We start from the raw sequence: 14,900 nt of genomic DNA, 5'->3' as shown, positions 1-14,900 counted from the left end.
TAAACACTTGATTAAAATAAAGTTTGTAAGTTATGACGAACAGAGATGTTCTCAAATACCAGCATAGAGCTGGAGGATGATGTGACTAAACATGCTGTTTAAGAGGAAGTAAAATAAGCACAACAGAGCGAGCTGCAATACTGAATTCGCCATAGCGTTACCTGCTCTTCTGTCCATTTCTCCAAAACCTGAAGCCAAAACCAAGCCAGTTTGTGTGGACTGCCCACAGACTCCCATCTTAAAAATAAAACACAGTGTAATTAAATCCACAGGACAAATAACACGAATATAAAGGTTTGGTTTTGGGACTTTTGCAGACTTATAACACTGGCGTAGGTTGGATTTATTTTTACACACAAAGCAAGAAAAAGAAAAAGAAGCGCGCAGCTGCGTGACTCACTTTAAATTGTACGGATGGCAGACAATAGCTTTGATTATGCTTCGTAGGTTTTCTGAAAGTCCTCCTGTTGAGTTAACCAGCTGCGGCACACAGGCATTGGCCAACTCCCACTCTCCGTGCTGCAGGCACCTCTTGAAGTACTCAAACAGGTCCCGAAGAGACGTCTCAGCCTCCCGGCCAAAGGGATGCATGGTCACTTTCATTGTGACACTCCTCTGATTTGTCACAACTGGACGAGCAACTTTACATCCATACAGCCAAGGAGGATGCTCAAGCTTTCCTCACCTGAACGAGAAAGCAAAAGCTGTCCGAGTTATAGTTTGACAAAACAAAGAAATGCATGTATTTATAAAGTCAATATATACACAGGGATAATTGTTTGAACTAAATATTGTTAACATATCATACATTTGTTAAAACAACTTTTGGATACGTGCAGGTTGTAATGTGTTGTTTACTTTACACATGATTAGTGTTTTTAGAACCTTTAATATATTCAACAATGAGTTGGTTCATTCTGAATAAGCAGCTTTGTTTTTTTTAAGATTAAAAATTGGATTTGCATTCGTTTCAACACAGTAAGTCATGCAAGGCAGTAAAAAATAACAATATGTACAGTATAATGGAGTTTGATTTAATATTCTATAATCGTCTTTTTCTTTGCATTGGCACATGCTATATGGTTTCCAGCATCATTTATTTTATGTAATTACTCCCTTAAAGTACATACACTTTCAATTTAATAATCTATTATGTGTTTATTTTGTACATTTGAACGATTTCCAAAAATAGTAGACTGAACGTGATCGTTAACAATCTTTCGTCTCTGCATGTTTTCTTCAAATAACACCCCACGTCCCTCAGAGGAAACGTCTGAATCATAGATGTTTTACATATAACGTTACACAACTCATGTCTTTATGAGCCAGTTTAACGTTACCTTTAGTTTTCCTTTCAAACAAACCACAAAAGTTGAGAAAGAAATCAATTGTCAGAGAGTTGCTCAGTCAACCTTTAAATACGCGTTTAGAATATCAACGTTTCCATCGACTCTTCTTAGATTTGACAGCTAAATTATCTTCATGTCTCCAGTTAGCTGGCTTTAGCATTAGCTACACATATTGCTGACTGGCTTTAACGCAAACATTAAGTTAGCTAACTTCCGTAACAGCTGTCAGGCACACACACAAATAAATAACAAATTAGCGAGCATTTAATAAAGTGACTTACTCATTTCTTTGTGAAGTTTCCCCCGGAATTGGGGACTATTTACACTCCTAGCTGCTGTTTTCTCTCGACCTGTTATGCTAAGAGGCGAGGAACGCGTTAACGAAGGTCATGTGACAAAAATCAGCTGATTCTCCAACACTGGTTGGTCAAAGGTTGGCACGAGGTGGGCGTTCCTTTTACTGGTGCCTTCAAGTGCTATCGGAAATATCTACATTCCAACAGTAGTTTGCCTATAACCCAACAGTAATTACCCAGTAACCTACTGTGAAATATCGGAGTATTATTATTACATATTATATATATCTTCAGGCTAAACTACAAAGAAACACGCTGGATGTGAACGATACCACTTAACAGACAAAGCTGTTTTATGAACATGCTCCAGGGCCCAGGTTCACTGTCAATTATGTTGTGATAATTTGATTAATTCTGTTAAAGTTAATGTTTGGTAATACGCACAATAAGCACAACAACAACAACTGGAATGGTGTAGTTTTAGTAATACTATTAGTAGAAGTTGCATGGTTGTTATCTGTAGTATTATTATAATTCAACAGGAATTTAAACGCAGACAAAAGAAAGTAGACATAGATGAGATTTTGAAGTACCAGTTAACGAGTAGAACCGTGACCAGTGAAGGCAGCACCAGGTGGACTGTGGCGGCTGTAAGGGAAGCACACCGAGTGTTACCGGAGAAATGTGAAGCAGGTCCGCCACCAACCAGAAATCGAGATGAACGTGACGGTCCACATTAGTCCCCCAAAACTAACCCTCATCTTTAACCAACTTGTAGCCAAATTGCATTGAACTGAAATATCCAGTTTCTAATATACCCCCCCTCCCCCTCCCTCTATCTATCTGCCCGTGTCCCACCTTTATCACTCCCAAATTGGGAGCCTGTCTCTATGACAACGTAGAACAGGCGGTGTTTGCAGAGTCCTCAGTCGGCATCACTGCTCCAATCCTCCACACTGCATCACGCCCTGAGTGGAATGGAAGAAAAGGACAAGAAAGAAAATGTACGTAGCTTTGAAATTGTGATCACAATTATGATGTAATGCTGAATATCTGACTGCGACATGGCTTACTGAGAGAAATACAGAAATATAGTGTGTGCAGCTGAGTCACTGACAGTTTATAATGTGGATCAATAAAGCCATTGTTACCAGCGGTGCCATATGTTGCAGCTCACCGCATATTCCGACATCAGCAGGCTGCATGATCAGAGAGCCTCGTGCAGGAATATTCTGTGTGTTGAGCGGTGCAGGCCTCATGTGAGACGGCTTGTCATGGACCTGAAACATCTCTATTGTTTCTCAGGGGGAGTATAACGGAAAGATAAAGGGTGGACTGCGGCCTTCAATGAAGCTGGTTGTTATGGGAATTATTAACCAAAAAGCCAAGAAGTAAGTGCACACCTTTTCTTTTCATTGTGTCATAAAAAAAAGAGGATTATACATTATTGATACAGCCTACTGTTGCACAGTGGAAACCAGTTAAAGAAACAGGATTTCAGATGTTGTCTGTGTTTGAGTTCATAGCCACAGTCCCTGTTTTGGGAATATATCTTTGTAATGCCAGTGCATTTCCTAATTATAGGTTGGTATGTTGGTATGGTTGAGCTGCAAAATCACATGAAATCTGAGTCCCACTGGAATTTCTTTGGTTGATAACATCAATTGGCTATTTACTCAGTCAGTCATCTGTTAAGTTTCAGTAAAAGATGACAATTAGGCTGCTTGCAAAGAAAACATATACTGTGCAAAAATAAACTGTGACGCAGATCTTTTTTAAGGAAGGTTTTTAGGACAAATGTTCTTAAAGGACAATTTTGTCTTGATTTGGATCGTTATGATACCAACTCCCAATAGCAAAATGTGCCAAAAGCATTTCAGGTCAAATCAAACATATAATATAAATATAAAACATGTAGTGTGTTATAATACACGTATAATAATAAAGCAATGCGAGCAGCCAGAAAAATCCTTGCAAAATACCCGATTTGTACAAAATATTGTTGTTTATAAAGCTTTAGCTTTTCATGTAATCAGGGCCAACGACAGAGCCGTGTATATGATGACTGTCATCACTTTAAACCATTCACTTCAGTAAAAGTAATATCTTATAAAATTCCGTGATACAAGTAAATGTAAGTGAATGCACTGAAGTAATGTCTACGTTGTACTTACAGTATCAACATGATGTAGAATGGCCCATGTCAGTTTGGGATTTTTAAATAAAGTACCTCAAAGTTGTACAAAGTTGCACTAAATGGACCTTCAACCATTGAACATTGGGTGCAGAAATTCGGAGTTTTATAAATACTCCTGCAGGAAAAAACAAACGTCCCTTTTAACACATTTAATATGAAGTTGTGGGCTTGAACTCACGATCAACTATTCTTCAAATGACAACAGTATAAAGTTGAGTTAAAGACCAGAAGATGTCACTCTTCTCCAAAGAAAACAACGTAGATTTATAACTGAGTGGATTCCACCAGCAGAAAATAATAAAGTAATATAGTATAATGTACAATAAAAGACCAATAGGAAAGCAGTGCTGGAGGAAGTATTCAGATCCTTTACTAGAGTATAGTACCACACTGTAGAAATACTCTGTTACGAGTAAACGTCCTGTATTAAAAATGTTACTTCAGTAAATTGTTTTTAATTCAATCAGAAAATACACACATTAAAAGTATTCAATGCATTAAAGTGACTGCTGATAAATATCACAATGGAATCCCAATTTGTTTTATTACTCAACTTATAAACATTATAAATGTATCGGGTGGTTATTGTTTGGTTTGTATGATTTGTTATGAATGCTTTCACAATCACCCGGAGACAAAGTGACACATTCACAGTGTTTGTTTCGTCCAAACCTCAAAATAATTAAACATAAAAGTAAATAATCGAAAGTAAAATTGGCAAAATCTTCGCATTTCAGAAGCTGGAATCATAAAATGTTTTGTTGAATGGTGATTGAAATAGTTGACAACAGATATTCTGTAAATTAACTAATCATTTTAGCTGTACTTTATTATCATTTTATTTGTATCTGTAAAGTCACTAAAGCAGTAAAAAAATAAAACAAACACAATATCCGCCTCTGAAATGTGGCGGAGTAAAGCTGCACGTCTCGACCTCTGACCCGTCGTTGACGTTCTGTCTGTGTGTGTGTGTGTGTGTGTGTGTGAGCAGCCTGGAGGTGGTTCTGTCCAGTGAGCCTCAGGACGAGGACACAGAGGGCGACGTGGGACTTCAGCTGAAGGTGAGCTTCGTGGACAAGGCCGTCCAGCGCAACGCTCGCCTGGCTGGAGAATGGGGAAGGCCTGAAACTACCCTCTCCTACTTCCCCTTTGCAGTCGGAGAATCCTTCAAGGTACGTTCAGAGTCTCGGACATCGAGGGCCACAGTTTAACCCTTGTGTTGCCTTCGGGTCAATTTGACCCGATTCAATGTTTCACCCTCCTGTCGCCTTCGGGTCAATATGACCCGATTCAATGTTTAACCCTCCTGTTACCTTTATATTTACTAACATATTTTACCCTTGAGGTCAATATGACCCCAGCTATTAAAATCTCCAGAAAATTATTAGAATTAATATTGTTTTCCAAGTTTAAGTGTGAGGTACTTTATGTTTGTTTGTTGACTCCCGAAAGAACACCGACATTAAACATTGAATCGGGTCAAATTGACCCGAAGGCGACAGGAGGGTTAAATATTGAATCGGGTCAAAATGACCCGAAGGCAACACAAGGGTTAAGTAAAAATCAATCATCATGGTTCAAAAGAACAATATCTGTCCTGCCTCTATTTTTCACCTCTCTGATCACTGGTCTTAGTTATTGTGAAATATATTTTTCCTTGAGAGTTGCTGGAGCTCTCGTGCAAGTTTATTTTAAATGGAAGATGAATTGAAAATAGAAAGGTTCACATTTAAACATTATTTTATCCTTCATTATTTTCCCAGTCACCTTCACAACTTCTCCTCCAATCCTGGTCAGAAATGGGAAGATTATTTATTCTGATGGAGTTCACCCGACCCTGAAGGCAGCATCTCCTCGCCGCTCTGTACAGGATGCTTTTAGATACTTCCCTCAAAGTCACAAAAAAGAAGAAGATTTGAGATAACATCACATATTCATGACTAAATAGGCAGAGTTCAGAAGGGGGGGGGGGGGTTTCTAGAAAACTCTTTCTAGAAACAAATTGAGAAATGATGCTTTCATGGCCTTTAAGTACCGTAGTCACCAACACTTTCCATACCCTGCAAGCAAATCTGTGTCTTCTTCGTCAACGATTCAGGCCGATATAATATGTGTGCTTCTGCATGACTCTTTCTCCTCTCTTCCTCCTCCTCTTCCTCTCCTCCTGTCAGATGGAGATCGTTTGTGAGCACCAGCAGTTTCGCATCTTGGTGGACGGACAGCCTCTGTGCGGATTCACCCACCGGCTGACCCGGCTCGCCTCCCTCACTGCCTTACGGGTCTCCGGAGACTTCCAGCTCACCAAGGTGGCCTAGCACCTTCAGCGCAACGGTGCCGACGGTTAGAATAGAGCTACTTTGAATGAATGAACCCGTGACGGCGCTGTGGGGGAACAGAGTGACGCCTGCCTCGTAATCACGCGTTAAGTGCCTTCACTAGATTACCCCTTTGGGGACTTGAAGTTAAATAAACCAAGGAATGTGATTTGATTGTGGTCTAAACGCTCCAGTATTTTCCCTTTCCCGATGAACATTTGCACAGACGCGATGTGTCACTGCTGAAAGGAGTGCCGCATCCGCCTGTGTGCGTTAGAATCTCAGACGTCTGTCTTTGATTTCTCTGGAGTTAACCTCTGAAAGCACTTAAGTTTACGAGCGCCCGCATGAAGGTGAATGTTTCTGAAACCCACCGATCGTCATTCTGTGCCCTACTCAGTACTCTAATAGGTGTCATAATGTAAAGCGATTGGTCTAGTGCATGCCAGGAAAACAAACACACACACACACACACACACACACACACAGTTTGTCCAGATAAAACACAGAGCTTATTGTGCCATTATCATCTTTTATCTCTGTGGAAGTCACTGACGCCCACCGGCTCATGTACTCTTACTCTCCCCCGAGCTGATTCTGTGTGGACGTTTCATATTCACTGCAATAAATCAATTTTGTTGTTATTTGTTTGGCCGTTTTCCGCTTCGTGGTCGAGTAACTTCTCCTCATGTTTACTTTGAGACTGACTGTACAGTTTCGGGTAACACTCAGGTGTTGCGTCGCTTATTCTTTCACTGGAACGAGCCTGTGAACCAACAACAGCTCAGCTTGAGTCATTCAGCTGATAGCGGCTGGACTCGGCGTGCAGGGTGGGAGTGCCCGTCTGTGACTGAACTCAAACTTGATGATTGGGGCAAATTCCACCTGAAGCCTTTTCTTGTCTCTACTTGCACTTCCTCCTGGTGTCAGAGACTCTTACTTAAATGAAAGGAGCATAAAACCATTCAGGGGTTTTGCCATGTTCACCAAGTTTAATCAAAGACCCTTTTAGACCCTTTAAGGCCCCACAGATTACAATTTAATATCTGTTTTACAGGACAAAGTATGAAACTATGATGGAGAACCAATGAGCTTACTTCGTTATTATAAGATCACAATGTTTCCAGTAATTCTCAGCAGTATATATATCAATAATTCCTATGTGGAGAAGTGGAAGAATATGGATGGTTGGATCAACCAATGAATGAGGAGTCAGTTATTTAAATATATTTAAATCAGCACCTGCCTGTTACAAGACGATGAGCTTCAAAACTACACTGACTGAAACTCCACAGAGGATTATTAAACAGCCTCCTGAGTGAATAATCCACCACTACAGAAACATTTCATAACCAATACTGTCTATTGCATACCAAAGAAAACTTTTATAAAGACTTTTGTGCCTTTAAAGGACTGTTTTCTTTTGAGAAAGCCAATACTTACGACTCATTAAAACCTGCAGGAATGCTGTCACCAACAAGTAGATAGATAGATAGAGAGATATATACTTTATTAATCCCCAAGGGGAAATTTGTCGTCACAGTAGCAGCACCAATAAACTAAACACACAAGAATGAAATATAAAATATAAAAAATAGGGATGAAAGATATAGATGTATACAAGTAAAATATAAAATACAAAATGAAGTATATATATATATGGATATAAAATGAAACATATATGTATATATACAGTATATACACACACACAAACAAATATAATATAATACAATGACTGTGCAAGTAAACGTCCTTTTAAAAGTATATCAATATTTTCAGACGTTAGGAGAAAAATGCATCTCCCAGACATCTGAAAGGCAACGCAGGTTTTTTTTGGAAGGAGTTATAAGACCAAACGGTTTGGAATATGTTGAATAATTTATTCATATATTTTACGAGCCTATGTGTTGTTTTGGGTCAAATGTTCATCTTCTGTCATATAAAAGTAATGGAGCAAAAAAGTAAAATATTTATCTCTGTTATGTAGAAGAGAAGAAGTATAAAGGATCAGAAAATGTAATTACTAAAGTAAAGTAAATGTACCTATCGTAGTATATACACTTGAGTAAACATACTTTCACCATTGATGTCTGGAGTTATGAATCTGGAGGATAAAGTAAAAATGATTTATGCTTTATTCAGGAACACATCTTGTAAAACACATGCAAAACATTGAGCTTGTTGGGCTTTTTAACAAACAAACAAATACAAAATAATTAAACTGATAGACTGAAATTAATGATCATACATGTTTTGTGATCACTAACATTGTCATTTAAATCAATTTAAACGACTTGATCCTGGTTTGCTGCTCCGGCGTACATTCATAGAATGTGTAAATCTTTCTTCAAAGCTGAATAAATGAACTGGTTAATATGTTAATGAGCTGTAAAATAGCCTTTTCCTCTACGTCTGCTGTCGGATCGCATCGATCCAGTCCGTCTTCTGCTGGTGGGTCGGCGCCTGCATGAAGTAATGTATGTCTGACTGGGTGATGATTTTGAACAAGTTGCCTTGGATGTTGCCTTTCACGCCTGTGTGGGAGGACCAATCAGAGAAGGAGAACTGCATTAGTGAAAAGACATGTTGAAATAAATAAAATGAATGAACGATGAACCGAAAATAAATGTACCGCCACTCTTAAATACCTCAAAAGATGGAGTACATGTCACGAGGAGCACATTCTGGCGTCGTTGTGGTTTATTTTCTAAATCTGTCTCTCAATACTTTCTGACTTTCCTCTCCCTCGGGGTTAGGAATATTACTTTCCTTCAAACATTAAAAGGCAAATCATTACCGAAACCTGCTGGCCGTTGTAGTTTTTTAGTAAACATTACTCAAACTAGAGTAAATTATGCATTTGTTGGGGTCAATTTCAGTAGGAGATTTGGTGATCTAGTAAATAGTTACAGGATTAACTCAAATGAATCACGTTGAAGGAACAGATATTTCAGGCTTTGGATACATAAACAATATTATTTACCATTAATTCATTAATAATACTAAATAAATAAATAATACATACTGTATATTGAAGACTTTATTAAATGTATCTCAAATGCACAGAGACTACGTTTTCGATAGCGGAACCGTCTTGCTCTCCTTCATCACACAATGTCATCGTCTCAAGAAGGAAGCGGGGACACGAAAGAAGAACACACGTCTCCTCACCGCTCTTGCTGTCATGTAACTATTTGCTGGAACAGCTTTTGTTTTTGGAAGAGTTCAAACTACAGACGGTGTCTCACCTGAGGGAACTCCGTTATCGTGAAGAGAAGACACCAGACAGGACCGCAGGGAGAAGCCGCCAGCGGGGCTGATGTCATCCTGAGTGATGCACCACGGCAAGTGGATTAAGACTGAGTCAGATTATTCGGAAATGAATTACAGAGACTTTAAAGTGACGACTGCTTCAGTCATAACTGGCCTGGGGCTCAGGAAAAGAAAACAGCTGCTTTGCTTTGCTTTGTCACCATTTAAGGGTTCATGGAGGTCATGTAATCTAGTCATTAAATACACTTATTCGATTTCTATAAGATCTTATCAGGTAATTGAACCACTGCCGTCTTCAGTCACTTTAACAGTGCATTGGTCTGCGTTGGTCTCAGTAGCATGGGCTGCTACATGTACACTCACCTTGGTTGGGTCATAATAGTGAAGGTAAGCCGGCTCTGAACGCAGCACAAACAGTCGCAGCTTCCAGTTCTTCCTCCTGTGTCCCTGTGTTTGAAGGCCAAGAGTTAGTTTGAAGGCTATAAAAAGGTTTCTAAATTGTAGTCCGGAAACCCTTAACTCTACAATAAATCCTTATTAAATATATGTATTAAATCAATCCACCTGTGCACAACTGCTTTTAATGTGTGATTATGTGCTCTATGTTCTTATTGTTTATATTTGTGATTTTTTATCGTAATTCTAGTTATTTTTATTGTATAGATTTTAGGATATTTTAGTGTCTTTGAGTACCTTGAAAAGCTTAATACTATTATTATTATTATTAATAAACTTCTTTAATGGTTGATTAAATACATGTTGCTATAACATTGCCTATTTATTTACATATTTATCTATTTATTTTCAGGGCATTTTCTTAATAATAATAATAATAATTTTAATAATAATATGTCTGTGTGCTTATACCTGTTTCAGTAGATATCCTCTCTTGATCACTTTTCCACTCAGCTCCACTGCAGACCGCGAAGCCTCAGCCTTCACACTTCCTCTCTTCTTTAAGCTGTCAGACTGATAAAACACAGACATGGATTAATTATAACTCGGACCTGCTTCAGCAATGCATCCACATTGGAAACATGTCTGTAGTGCTGTTGGATATTCTCTGTGTGGCTTCATGCAGCCACACAGAGCTGGAGGTCAACACGCAGAGACCTCCTGGGACTCACAAAGCTGTACAGCGCGGTGGAGTCGTCCAGGAACTGCTCGCCGAGGCCGGCGGTGCGGACGGCCTCCACGCTCTTCAGGCCGACGGTCCGCAGGAAGCCCTCCTCCAGCAGGGCCGAGGCCAGCGTCATGGCCTCCACGCGGGTCAGAGTCAGCTGCATGAACACCAGCCAGTCCACCACCGCTGAACCTGCAGGGACGGAAACACGCGTGTAGAAGTCTGTTTGCGACACTGCATCCATGTGCACGGTGATCCAGTAGGTAGACGGACACGTTGCTATCCATTTGGATATTTTAAATACTGAACACACATCTGCAGAGGAAATAACCTAATGTACATAAAAGTATTGCCAGGTATTGATAGAGGGATATTTCATAGAACCATGCAAATATAAACACACATTTCATATAGACAGTAAGATAAAGATATGTAGAGATAAATATGTTATACAAAGAACTAAACATTAACATTAAAAGGCAAACTGCTCAAGGAAAAATTTCACTGAACTAAACCTGTATCCCATTTTTATTTCATCCAATTGTTATGTTTTAACTGAGTGTATTTTCCTCTTCATCGTGGTTTCAAGTGCATTATTATGTAATTATGTATGTTCAAAAGGTGCTAAACATAGGCCTATTAACTGAAAATGCCTAAAAACGTTCCTCGACCAAAGAAATTCTCAGACGACCTAACACTCATTCCATTTGGTCGACTAAGCGATTTGTTGATCTGCAAAACTGAGTTTGTCCACACACACAAAATCTCAAAAAGCACAACTTTAAATATTGTGTTGAACAGAGATGGTTGACTGAGACCAAAAGAACCCACTAAAAACATAATTTAATTAAGAATGATAGTTAAAGTCCAGCCTAAGTTCCAGAAGATCATCTATAATTGTAATTTTCATCCTCATTGATTTTACCAGCATCACAACCAAACTGCAACATTAAGAAGGTGGATGCGTTTCAAGATGTCTCCAAGTGAGGAGCCATGAGCTGCAGCCGACTGGCGATGCTGCGACGCCTCACCTGAGAAGCAGTTGCTGTAAGTGTTGCCTTGCTCCACGTGGATGCTCATGTTGATGCCGCTGTGCACGTCGTACATGGAGTCCAACACCTTGCTGGAAGAGAGACCGAGAGATGCGGCGGAGACAGTAAGATGACGTTAGCGCGCGGGAGAAGCCGGTGCGGGTCGAGTCTCGTGTGCACGGCTGACCTCAGGTCGATGTTGTGAAACTGGGAGCCGGCGGGGTCCGGCTGCTTCGGCGCCGTCACACCTTCAGATGTCTGCAGCTTGCCGACCGCAGCGGTGATGTCACCGGCCCAGTCATCTCTCTCCTCCCGGGAACAAGCCTCCAGAAAATGATCCACCCCATTCTTTGTATGGAGCTTGAACACAAGCTGGGAAACATAGAGATATTAATGCTTAGTTCTGATGACAGATTTAGACAAAAAACAGCCCGTCAGCTGGTCCCACTGAGCCTCAGCTGGTCCCACTGAGTCTCAGCTGGTCCCACTGAGCCTCAGCTGGTCACTGGACACAGTGGTTTCTAATAAAAACATAAACACTGAATAGAAAACGTATACATCCATGTGTAATCTTACTGTGTCTTGTGTATATTTCTCCAAATACTGTATATTCATGTTTATATTATAATATTATATATATATATACTGTATAAATATATATACACACAATTTACCTATTTTGTTTACCTCGTCAATTTCTTTTATAAATGGGGACATCAGACAGAAAACTGTCTGTAATGAAATGTTTTAGATAACAAAATAAACCCAACGATTTCACTTGAATGAGGGGAAAGTTGCCATCCCTTCAAGAGGACACAAGTCACTTCACTAAGAATACACTGATCATGTCTTCAAGGTTTGAATGCGGGGTGGAACAATATACCGGTATTGATAACTATTATAACTATATTAATAACTGCAATATTTAAACGCCCCCCTCAACACAAATGAGATCTTTTACCAAAAAAAGAGACAAAATGCACAAGAAACAAAGTTCAAGATGAATGGGAATGAAAGCATTATTTTACTTTCTTAAATGTTAACTATAATATCGATATCGTGAGTTATTTCGGCCTCGATGGTCGTCCACCTGAAAATGTGATATTGTGACTTTTTGAAAAGTATAAAAGTCTAACAGTAAAAGTCTGTGATGACTCACCGGTCTGTTTTCGTGCTCCAGGAAAGGAGAAGTCATCACGCAGTCCTTCAGGAGGATTCCCCCCCTCTGGCACGAATCCCTTTTGCCTCCTTCGTACTTGTAATACAGCAACTTGTCCGGCATCAGCACGAACCAGCGAGCCTTCCAGTTGTGAACCAGATGGCCCTGAAACCACATGATCCAAAGGCATCACAAGTGGGCCACCTTCTCAGAACATCAACACACTCTTCTGTCTTGCTGTCATGTATCTTCCTCTTGACATTATATGAGCCCAACGAGCCACAACTCTTACCCTCTTCACCAGGAATCCTTCTCTGAGGGCCATGTTCTGCTTGCCTGAGTCCATTCTGCTCACTGTGTTCTTGGCAACTGAACTTTGCCCGTTTCTGCCTGCTCACGTTTTTAAATAGAGAGGAGAGTGCGTCACCCTGTTCACACACAAACACACAGGCAAACACACGCATACACACCTTGCTCAACACTGCAAGGCCAATCAAATCCTGCACTTTCTTCCAGTCACCACAGGAGGGCGCTCTGACTCCTTCAGAGGCTTAAGCACAGGCGATGATTGTTTCGATAAAATAAGAGTTAGATAGTCATTTAAAAATGAATAACCTGTCATATAAACAGGGATCTGTGGATAATGAGAGGTATAAATGTATTGGCTGAAAATCAGTACATAAAACGTAAAGTAAATAGCTCATGAATCGTGTTTGCATTGTGAATTTCAAAAAAAACATTGAGATAATGTCCAGAATGTTCTGTCCACAGGAACAGGACTGGCTTTTAGCTCAATGTAATTACAGGTTACCTGCACTGTGTGTGTGTGTGTGTAAAAAAAAAGGGGAAATCTTTCTAAACCAAAAACTCAAGTGAAGTTCAGCATCAAATTCACTATGTGAAGAATTCTCATCCAGGAGATGAAGCTGCAGGAAACATTCTGCTGATTGATGAAAGTTTTTTTTCTTTTTCACCCAATTCTGATGAAAGCCCAGCAGCTGGTGGTCAACAGAGCTAATCAGCTTTGTCGCAGCTGCAGCCAGGAGGCGGACAAAGTGCACATATTACTGGATGATGTGAGTAATGTGGTCGATGCAGCATTGGTACGCCACACCTCACGCTCAAATTCTTTGTTTATATTGTTGTACAAAATAAATAAAAATAAACAGATGAAAATCAGCTTTAGCTACAATCTAGTACAGTGTATTAAATTGTGACATTTATGTTGTGTACATGGTGTCATGCGCAGTCCAGGTTGTCGCAACGAGAGAGGACCCAAACGCCGACATTATTGCACAAAAACAATCTTTACTCCAAGAAACCAAAACAGGACGACAAAACACACGGACCAAACAGTACGAAGCCACACTGGGAATGAGACGAACAGGGTTTACATACACAGGCAAGGTGAGAGGATTGGACAACGGGGAACGGGACACAGGTGGACACAATGAGGGCGGGGCCAGCAATCACAGAAGGAAACAATCAGGGCCAGGGCAGACAATCACAGGGAGACAGACGACACAAGGACTTCCAAACAAGACACAAAACTAACACAAACTCCAGATCATGACACATGGTCCCTTTTAAATAAAGATTTTTTAAAAATTAAACAAAATCTTTGAGTGCTTTGGTAACTTTACATTTACCCTCAAATTCAACAAAGTATTTACTTTATTTAAATCACCAGTAACTCATATTTAGGTCACGGATAACATTCAGTGTCTCTGAAGCTACTTCCAGCTTCACAGACCAACGTTGGCTTTCATTTGTTTCGGTTTATTTAGCAAATCTTTGTACAATATTCACTCTCTTTTAGTTTAGTTTCGGACTCCGCCAAAACCTGAGGGAAATATCTGGCTTCTTAGCTGCTAACGTCGTCCGTCTGTCGTAGTTTCCGGGGAGCTTTTAATGAAACAACAATAACGGCTGAGCCAAGAGACGCTAACACACACGTTGAGGGAAACTGCAGTGAGATGATATTCTGAGTTAAAACTTTCACATTAATTGATTTCAATGTTACTACAAGAATATTAATGATACTTTTTTATGTTTAGTTATTTTTAATTGTCCTAGAACGAATAATTCTCACATTTATACAACATTTGAACTGTTTGAACTTGGGCTTCCCCTTGTGGCACGGTCACACACTTCAAC

The 14,900-nt window shown here is 39.8% G+C and overlaps 3 protein-coding genes across 7 annotated transcripts in view; 1 reads left to right on the top strand and 2 right to left on the bottom strand.

Annotated features, from left to right (window-relative positions):
* zfyve26 (zinc finger, FYVE domain containing 26) overlaps positions 1 to 1,719 on the bottom strand; it is a 32,095-nt gene extending 30,376 nt beyond the window's left edge. For all 5 annotated transcript variants that reach the window (XM_056427221.1, XM_056427223.1, XM_056427224.1 and 2 more), the window contains exons 1-3: positions 1,631 to 1,719; positions 401 to 685; positions 162 to 237 (exon numbers count right to left, since the gene is read on the bottom strand). In XM_056427221.1, the coding sequence (XP_056283196.1) occupies positions 162 to 237; positions 401 to 603 (279 nt within the window). In that variant the 5' untranslated portion in view covers positions 604 to 685; positions 1,631 to 1,719. The remainder of the gene's footprint in view (positions 1 to 161; positions 238 to 400; positions 686 to 1,630) is intronic.
* A 569-nt stretch (positions 1,720 to 2,288) lies between these two features.
* On the top strand, positions 2,289 to 6,801 carry si:ch211-10a23.2 (Galectin-related protein A-like). The gene is made up of 4 exons (XM_056427253.1): positions 2,289 to 2,649; positions 2,951 to 3,036; positions 4,834 to 5,014; positions 6,014 to 6,801. The coding sequence occupies exons 1-4, from the start codon at positions 2,623 to 2,625 to the stop codon at positions 6,155 to 6,157; spliced, it is 438 nt and encodes a 145-aa protein (XP_056283228.1). The 5' UTR covers positions 2,289 to 2,622; the 3' UTR covers positions 6,158 to 6,801.
* Positions 6,802 to 8,274: 1,473 nt separating this feature from the next.
* On the bottom strand, positions 8,275 to 13,434 carry plek2 (pleckstrin 2). The gene is made up of 9 exons (XM_056427244.1): positions 13,036 to 13,434; positions 12,744 to 12,908; positions 11,772 to 11,956; positions 11,585 to 11,676; positions 10,558 to 10,745; positions 10,298 to 10,399; positions 9,794 to 9,877; positions 9,406 to 9,484; positions 8,275 to 8,691 (listed from the first exon to the last, which is right to left on the bottom strand). Exons 1-9 carry the CDS (start codon positions 13,087 to 13,089, stop codon positions 8,564 to 8,566), a joined length of 1,077 nt encoding a protein of 358 aa, XP_056283219.1. The 5' UTR covers positions 13,090 to 13,434; the 3' UTR covers positions 8,275 to 8,563.
* Positions 13,435 to 14,900: the final 1,466 nt, after the last annotated feature.

Source organism: Pseudoliparis swirei, chromosome 11 (assembly GCF_029220125.1).
Source record: "Pseudoliparis swirei isolate HS2019 ecotype Mariana Trench chromosome 11, NWPU_hadal_v1, whole genome shotgun sequence".
NCBI lineage: Eukaryota > Metazoa > Chordata > Actinopteri > Perciformes > Liparidae > Pseudoliparis > Pseudoliparis swirei.
This window is presented reverse-complemented; position numbering and strand designations above follow the sequence as displayed.